This window comes from Juglans microcarpa x Juglans regia, chromosome 4S (genome assembly GCF_004785595.1).
Source record: "Juglans microcarpa x Juglans regia isolate MS1-56 chromosome 4S, Jm3101_v1.0, whole genome shotgun sequence".
NCBI classification, from domain to species: Eukaryota; Viridiplantae; Streptophyta; class Magnoliopsida; order Fagales; family Juglandaceae; genus Juglans; species Juglans microcarpa x Juglans regia.
In genome coordinates, this window is record NC_054601.1 from 12240237 (window position 1) to 12249076 (window position 8840).

The 8840-nt window shown below is 38.2% G+C and overlaps 1 protein-coding gene across 1 annotated transcript; it reads left to right on the forward strand.

Annotated features, from left to right (window-relative positions):
* The first annotated feature begins 493 nt into the window (after nucleotides 1-493).
* On the forward strand, nucleotides 494-2445 carry LOC121263642 (BSD domain-containing protein 1). The gene has a single exon (XM_041166665.1). The coding sequence runs from the start codon at nucleotides 689-691 to the stop codon at nucleotides 2147-2149; it is 1461 nt and encodes a 486-aa protein (XP_041022599.1). The 5' UTR covers nucleotides 494-688; the 3' UTR covers nucleotides 2150-2445.
* The last annotated feature ends 6395 nt before the right edge of the window (nucleotides 2446-8840 follow it).

Below are 8840 nucleotides of genomic sequence, written 5' to 3' on the forward strand. Positions count from 1 at the left end.
AAATATTGTTATAATATATTTTTTTAATATTATTTTTGTTTTAAAATTTGAAAAATTTATTTTATTTTGTGTGAAATTTTGATAAAATTGTAACGATTAGATAAGATAAAATAAGATGAGATAGAAAATTTTGTGAAAGTGAACGAGTCTAAAGTATAGCATTATTTTTCGAGTAATGCTACATACAGTCGTGAGTGCGTAAGCGTCATGTAATCGTTTTGAAAAAATGTAGGGTCCACTATTAAAAAATTAATTTTCTTTTCATATAAATTTTACATTTATTTAATTTTTTTAAAGTGATTATGTGACGTTTGTACACTCATAATTGAAACTATCATTTCTCTTATATTTTAGATGTCAAACCTCCGAGAAAAAAAAAAAAAAAGAATTAAAGCCAATAATTATAGCCGGTTCGCTCTGTAAATCATCAACCCGGTCCGGTTCAAGTTCATCCCTGTCCGAAAATACCACCTAGCGTCCTAGTGCGCATAACGCACCGGGGTGCATCGTAGATTAATCTGGCTTTACCCACACACTTTATTTATAATTCCAACCCCAAACACACAATCTTGTTTTCGCGTTTTCCGATATTCTTAAGATTATCTGACTCTCTCTCTCTCTCTCTCTCTCTACCTCTGTGTGTGTTTACTCAGAAGACAGAAACCTCAATTGATCGATCAGATCCGTCATGGATTTTTTCAAATCTGTATTCGCCGACGACCCACCAGATCCTCCTACATCCGAATCCGCGTCTGAAGCGGCTAAAGAATCCGATCCAGATCCTAATCCCCCACTAGACCCGAGCCCTGAGGCACCCACTGCTGGTGGTGCTGGTGGGTGGAGCTTTGGGGGTCTGATCAACACCCTAAAGACCAGATCCGAGTCGGTCATCGATACCTACCGTCGCGACCTCCGGGAATTCGGTACGGGTCTGAAGAAGGAGATCGAGGTGGGCCAAGGCTCCTTGCAGAATGTCGGGCAAGTCATTGACGAGTTCGGCAGCACTGTGCTGAAAGGAACCGCCCAGATCATCTCCCAAGGTAAGGACTCAATCCTTTCCGTTGATCTCGAATCCGATTCCGATAACAACAGTGGTAGCAACCCTAATTATTATAGTACCCAACAGAGCTTAAATTCTAAGCCGTACAGTAGGTTTGACGCTCAGGTTCGTGCCATTCAGAGTGAGGATGGCACCTACTGTGAGGAACCTGAGGATTTGGATGATTACAATAAGTGGAAATCAGGGTTTGATTTCGGAGAGAAAAGTGAGGAGATTGAGGGATTGCTTGAAAAAAATGGGGCTATGGAGAGTATCTACAAACGGGTTGTTCCCACTACTGTCGATAATGAGACATTTTGGTGTAGGTATTTCTATAGGGTTCATAAGCTCAAGCAAGCTGAGGATATGAGGTCTAATCTTGTGAAGCGTGCCATTTCCAGAGATGAGGAAGAGTTGAGTTGGGATGTTGATGACGATGAAGAAGAGGAGGGGAGTGATATAGTGCCAAATGCAGAGATGATGAAGAAGAGGGAGGTGGGTAATGAAGATTTAAGGAGAACTGCGGGGGATGAGGTGTCGAATGTTGAGGTCGGGAAGAAGAGCTTGAATGTTGAAGAGATGGGCAATGATGGCGGACAGGGTAATGTAGTGATCAAAGGTCAAGAGAATAGGGAGTTGGATGGCAGAGGTGGTGAGAAAATATCTGAGGAGAGTCCTGTTGAGGATTTGCAAGGTCAAGTGGGAGAGAAGAGTTATGATCTAGAGGAGAGAAGGGAGGTAAGTGTTGGGGAATTGAGTGGTGATAAGGTGTCTGATGAGAAAGTACCTTCTACACAGGATGCTGAGGTGAATAAGAATTTGGCATTTAAATCTGATGAGAATGCGACTTCAGAAGGGAAGGCCGACTCCGGCGAGTCTTGTAAAGATAGTGAGTTTTCGGTGGTTTCTACCCAGACCTCAATGCCTGAGGAGGAAGACCTTGGGTGGGATGAGATCGAGGATCTTAGCAGCATTGATGAAAAGAAAGTGAATCATGGTGGAGGTGAAAGCCCCAACCGAACTGATGTGCGGAAGCGGCTGAGTGCTGCAGATGAAGAGGAAGACTTGAGTTGGGATATTGAAGATGATGATGAGCCTGCTAAAGCTTGATTCAACGTATACATTTATGTTATAAATATACCCATTTCCCGTTCTGTTCTGTCTTCCTCTGTACATGTTTATGCAAGTCTGATATAGGTTGGGAACGATTCTCCTTTTCTTCTTTAATTGATTTAAAATGGAAACTGTGATTGTGTCTCTTTCAATGTATGCAGTTGAAGCAGCTGTTTATAATGATATTACTTCTCATTCATTTGCAAGTCCGGCAATGTTAAGTAAATTGTGGTACAATTATTGATCAGATTGGATCTGCGTCTAATCCAAAATTCTAATGTGGTGTTTTCTTCTGTTTCCTTCTCCCCCATCTTCAATTAGATGCTTGCATGAATAAGTAAAGATTGTTGATCTGGGAGTACGTCCTTTTAATTTGTATGGTTCCTTGTGTGACATTGGATGCGTTATTGTAAGGCCATTAATTTTCACTCAAAATGTGTGTTCAGGTGGTACAATGTGTTGTACCACCAAGGGGTGCTAGCTAAGTAGTCTTTGGGTTACTCTCTAATGGTTTGGCATGTCTTGGGCTCGAATCATATAGATTTACTTTAGACTATTGGCATTAGCCGCCTAAGGATCTATTGAATTCTTTAGTGGGGTTGGAGCTAATCTATGGCTTAAACCCGATTTGATAGTAATTTAGGTTTTTCTTGTTCGGTTTCCAGCTAGTAGAGCACTATTATGGTCAGGCCGAGGTAGGGAAGCCACCTTCGATATCCTTCTCGTACCATTTTTTCCTAAAAAAAAAGGTAATGTGATACAATGTGTTATGATAAAATGTGTCATGGTAATTGGATGATATAATTCAAGACAGAGTACTACTGTTTTTCTAAAGGAAATTTGTTGCTTAGGCCCTTAGGGTTATGGTTTTTTACAACCTTGTACATGCATTTAAAAAGTTTCCAACTTGTCCTCGTGATTTAAGTGATATTTTAAATTGGTCCCCCTATCAAAAGTATGTTAGTCCAGTCAAGAAAAATGTTAATATGGCACATGACAGGTATGTAATAACCAATCAAAATAGGGTACTTGTCATATCTATACACAGTCAACTTAAACAAAAATAGAAATGCACAATCAGCATGCTCAACGAGAATAAATATTCAATTCTTTTTTCTCAGAAAAGTAGAACATTCATAGATAAATTAACTGTTACAAGATACAAGATTTAATGGGGGTGAGAGTTCCCTACAGTCTTCTCAAACAACATATTACAATACGAAAAAGAAAAATAGGGATCTGGAGCCAAAAGTATGGCTCCACCCATTTTCCACAAGGGTAGATCGCTTGGTGATGATTTTTATATAGTCTGATAAACAGACTATAGAACTGCGACTAGAAACCGTAGTTAAGGATTGTGTGCTGCAACTTGTTGGTCTAGACTGGTTGGAAGAAAATTTTACTTCCACTTTCACTCGATCCTTGATTAGGGAAGGCGAGAACATAGTGTAGCAACTGAAAATTGTGACAAATCGTCGGCGGGGGGTTGTTATCGGCGGTGGTGATGCATGCAAGTCACACACCACATCTAGAGTAAAGAGAACAATCGGATCTGGAAGATCCGATGCCGCTGGTCTCGAAACTGCCGCACGTGGCGGCAGAGAGCTCTTCGAGACGCAGCAGCGCGTTAATCTCTCGCATGGCATAAGTAGCTTGTGAGGTGTATGCACCGCACATATGAGCATACTTCTTTTGCCATCTAGATGATTGACACCTGAAGAAGCTGCTGGAGGGGCGTGTGTTAGCTCAGTGCCCCCGGAAAGCAGTAGATTGACAAAGTTGAATAGTGCTAACGGAAAAAAAAAAAAATAGAAAACCAACCGAAAATAAACAAAGTTGAACAAAAATAAACAAGGCTGTGGTCAGCAAGGAGGGGAGGTGGGTGGAGCCAAAGCACCAACCCCCTCCCCCCGGTGAACGGAAACTTTTCTTGGGTGGGGCGATGGGGAGTCTCTCTCTCTCTCTTGTTTGAGACTTTGAGAGAGAGGATATCTTTTCTTCAAAATCGTTGTCCGTTTTCCTCCCCTATAAATATTCATTTAATGACAACGAATCTAAGAGACTGTGCAAATGTAACATGTCTTTTTATTTGGTCAAAGCTCATACTTGTGTAACCCATCCTCATTAGACAGACGAGAAATGTTATTTGCGTGGAGTGTGCAAGTGCCATACAATCTTTTTAAAAGAAGTGATTAAATATCATATCTACATGAAAAATTAATTTTTTAATAGTGGATCTTACTCTTTTTCAAAATGATTGCACAGTACTTACGCATTCCATGACTATATCTAACATTGTGGCTCAAATCAACCCATCCATAGATCTTGAACACCCACCTTTTTTAGAGGCCTAAAGGTGTAGCTGATGTGGCTGCCCAAGGAGTGTCCGCCAACAACTACCCCAATATGATCCTTTGCAGCCACCTTGAGCTGCAAAAAGTAGTGTCACTGAGCGGCCAACACTGCACTACTTTAGAAGCCACCTTATTGCCTCCTTTTGTTTCTTATTTATAGTAATTTTTTTCATATTTATGTTGACTGGGAGTTTTTAAATTTCCTTTAAGCTCACTACAACTACAATACATGCCCTCTTGTGATCACTTATGCTTGTTGTAGTCATGTTCCAAGTCAATATTTTAATAGTAGATACAGTTTTAGAATATACAAGTCACGCACACTTTGTTTGAGAAAAAGTGGGGTCTATTATTAAAAAATAATTTTATTTTCTTATAACTCCCAGATTTATCCACTTTTCTTAAAGGGAGTGTGTGAGGCTTGCAAACGTCAAGATAACACATACCATCTCTCTTTTTTTAGTAATGCTAGATACAATCCTAAGGCGTGCAAGTTCCGTGCACTCCCTTTGAAAAAATAGAGTCCACTATTAAAAAAACAAAAACTATTCTTGCAATAAGATAGTGGAACCGCGGCACAAGCAGTGTCCACGTGGAAAAAAATGAAACGGTTTGTTTCATTTGCAAAAATCAAAACGCATCATTTGAAAAGAAGCTCATGCGTTTTCAAAGTCTCTCCCCTTCGTTTTCTCCCATATCTTTCTCCCTTTCATTCTCCGATTTGTTCCTTCTCCCCTTCATTTTCCCCTATCTCCTTCTCCCTTTCCTTCTCCGAATCTTCTCATTCTCCCATTCGTGTTCCCCCTTCTCTCCAAGGCCTCATCTCCTCATTAGCTCATTCGTGTTTTCTCTAACATTCGAGCCTTTGTTTTCCCCCTTTCAAATCTTTGAGATCTCAGCAAGGCCCCTTCTTCACTAACCGTAACAAAAATTTAGCCCATTCTCCTTCATCCTGAAACCCTAACCCTAACCTAGTCCCTTCATTCCGAAACCCTAACCCTAACCTAGCCTATTCTCCTTCATCCTGAAACCCTAACCATCACTGAACGACATCGGCTCCTTCTCGTTCCCGACCTCCCCTTTCTCCTTTATCACAAATGGGCACTAGGCAAATGATTGGTCGAGAAGCTGTAAGCTTGGTAAGCTCTCTCACTTAACTTTGAAAAGTAATGATTTTTAATCTAGTAAGCTCTCTGATTTATATAACCACTCTTAAAAGTGAGACACCTCACATCTGATGATTCATTGTTTCATTTGTAGGTTTGAGTGTGCAGGATCTTTGAAGTAATGCACTTGTTTTGTGAGTGCCCCTCAGTAGTTGAAAAAGTTTTCTTCTTTTTGGTTTGGATTGCCACCTTAATGTCATTTCTTTGGACCTAGGTGGCGTAGAACTTTGTTATTTAGTTTTGTTTGGTTGAAATTATATATGGATTCGGTGTTGAGTTCTGTGTTTTAATATAATGAATGACTTCGATTGCATCCATTTTTTGCATGTTCTGATTGAAGTTAGTTACTTCCCTAGGTTAGATTGTTCAATTTATATTCTTGGATTGTTATCGACTCACGATGTGCCACGTTCTGTTTAAATTTCGGGATTGTAGGATTGTTGTAGGTTTTTTTAGTATTGTTTTGTTTTTATTTGTACTGTTTAGATTCTTGGATTGTGACTAAACATCACATTTAGATTGTTCTATTTATATTCTTGAATTGTTATGGACTCACAATGTGCCATGTTCTGTTTAAATTTCTGGATTGTGAGGATTGTTATGGATTTTTTAGTATTGAGCTTCGAAAGAGAGAAGATGAGATCGAGAAGAGAGAGATGGTGCTATCTAATAGAAATGAGGAGATTATGAAGAAAGAGTTGGTTCTTGTCGAGCAACAAGTTGAAGTGTGGTGTTCACGCACACTACTTAGGGTGTATTGAGCTTTTACGATTGTTATTTTATGTTATTTGATAGGATCTAAGTGATTTTGGATTCTATGTCAACGTTTGTAATATATACTTTACGATTGATACTTAGTCTATAATATCTAATTTAGCTATTATTAACAAATGTATGATTGTTATTCTGTAATATATTCTGAAATCAGGTTATGGTCTGTAATATATAGTTATAGGTTATGTTAGTAATCAACTTTTGCTATTTAATCAATTCTACTGGCAATTATGGCAATGAGTTATATGCAATTTTATTTGTAGGCAATTTTATTTGCATTGGATCATGTAATTACATCCCTCAGCTGCATAAATAGATATGAAAATAAGGGAGTCCAAAACTATATAATTATAATTTTATAGAGATGAAAACAAAGCATAAATCCATTGGTGCTACATAAGTTTTGCCTCCAAAATTATATAATTATACACTTGCCTCCAACACATGGTCAAAGTGTGGACATACTGCAGCTAAATTTTGACAGATGGTTAAATAGCAATGTTTTATACAAGTTTAAGCAGGCATGGTCAAAGGGTGGCAACCTGATAGAAACATTGCATACTCAAGACAAACAAAAACCTTACGAATCTGTGTTCTTGACCCCATAAATATAAATAAAACTAGGAAAAGAAAAACAAAGACAATTCCAATACAATATAAAGAATTTTATCATCCAAAAACAAAGCATACAATTGAAAATGATGATCACCTATTATATTGTCATATTACACTTCCAACTAATAAATAGTACTAAAAATACACAAAAGTTTTACACTGTCCATTGAACACACCCAATAAATTACAATGCAATATACATAACTTCCATTCAAAAACAAAGCATACAGCCCAAAATGAAGATAAACTCTTGTATTGTCATATTACACTTCCAACTAATAAATCAACCCTAAAATACACAAAAGAATTACACTTTCCATTCAATAAACCCAATAAATTACAGCTCAAGAACTTCTTTCCCAATGTGGTTGTGTCCTATCTACACTCTTCGGTTGTGTTTCATCCATCCCAAGTAGCATCTCTAATGAATAATACAAAATATTATATGTGATATAATATTACTATTAAAATGTGTAAAGAATCGATGACTTAGTCCAGTTAGAAAATCTTTAGTACACTTTCTTGAGTCTCAATCACTAGTTGTATGAGCTGGGTTCCACTAGTATCTAAAGCTGAGTTGTCTGGCACAATCTGGTGATAATCTCATAATTATTAGTATGGTAATAACCTTCGGATTTGGGGTGTAAGTGTTAATATACTTGCACTTGTCCATCTTTGGACATATCTTTCTTTTGTGGGCCAAATAAACACCTATGAGTGTCCAAGACTGTTGTATCTCCTCTTGCTCGTTGAGAATCGAGAAACAAGAACCATTTACACAGATCCCAATTAAAATATAAACATATAAACATTTAATACTATGTGTCACAATTATTAAAAAGGTGAACATGTCTACGTTTTCCCTTTGCAGTAGCTTTCTTCTTCGTGATTTTAACTTTCAGCATTCCTTTTGCCATCCTAGATGTCAACCTGAGAGATAGGGGTCTTCCTTTTCCTGTCATGACAAGGGGACTAAATACTTGCTTTGAACTCCCAACTGTAATTTTGTCAACTGTCGTACAACCAACACTGGAATCTGTCCGAGTCAGAGTTGGGGGTTGGTTTGTGCAATATAAATCAGCCATTGTATATAACTTTTGAGTTGCATCCTCAGTATGCTCATCGTATGTCGTTGCATTGGTTATCATATTGTAACATATATTAAATAGACACAAATATCTGTTAGTGCCTAGTCTGTGTTCAGCTAGGTCATAGCTACTTTGGATTAGAGTGTATCTCCCTTTTGTGTCCTTCCTCCATCTATCGAAAATGTACCTGTTTGGTGATGAACGTATTTTGTTAGCTTTGAATATGGCTCTCAACACGAACTTCATCCTCTACCAGATACGTTGAAATTACACCATCATTTTTTTGTAGAGTTGGAGCACAATCAAGCACACTCATGATTTGCTGCTAAACTTCCCTAAACTTAGCATTCATGTACAACTTCTTAAATCTCTTTTCAATTGGAGAATTAGAGATGCAGGGAATTGTGACGTTGAATGAGTGGAAGTCCATCCCATTTTTATTCTCAATTTTCTTTCTCGCCGCGTTGTCCAACTGATCCACAAATTCCTTCAAATTTGTCCTCGCATGGAGATATCTGTCAAAAAAAGCATTCATACTTTCGTTTCGCTGGATTGTACTCATTCTAGCCCAGAAAAACACTTTTAAGAATACTGGTACCCAATAGCCACGCTCAACATATAAATTTGCAACCAGGCATTCTCATGTAAGTTGTAAGTGTTAATTAACCCGTCCCAACAACTCTTAAACTCT

Coding starts and splice junctions, on each gene's coding strand:
- LOC121263642 (XM_041166665.1), top strand. CDS start 689: ATGGATTTTTTCAAATCTGTATTCGCCGACGACCCACCAGATCCTCCT.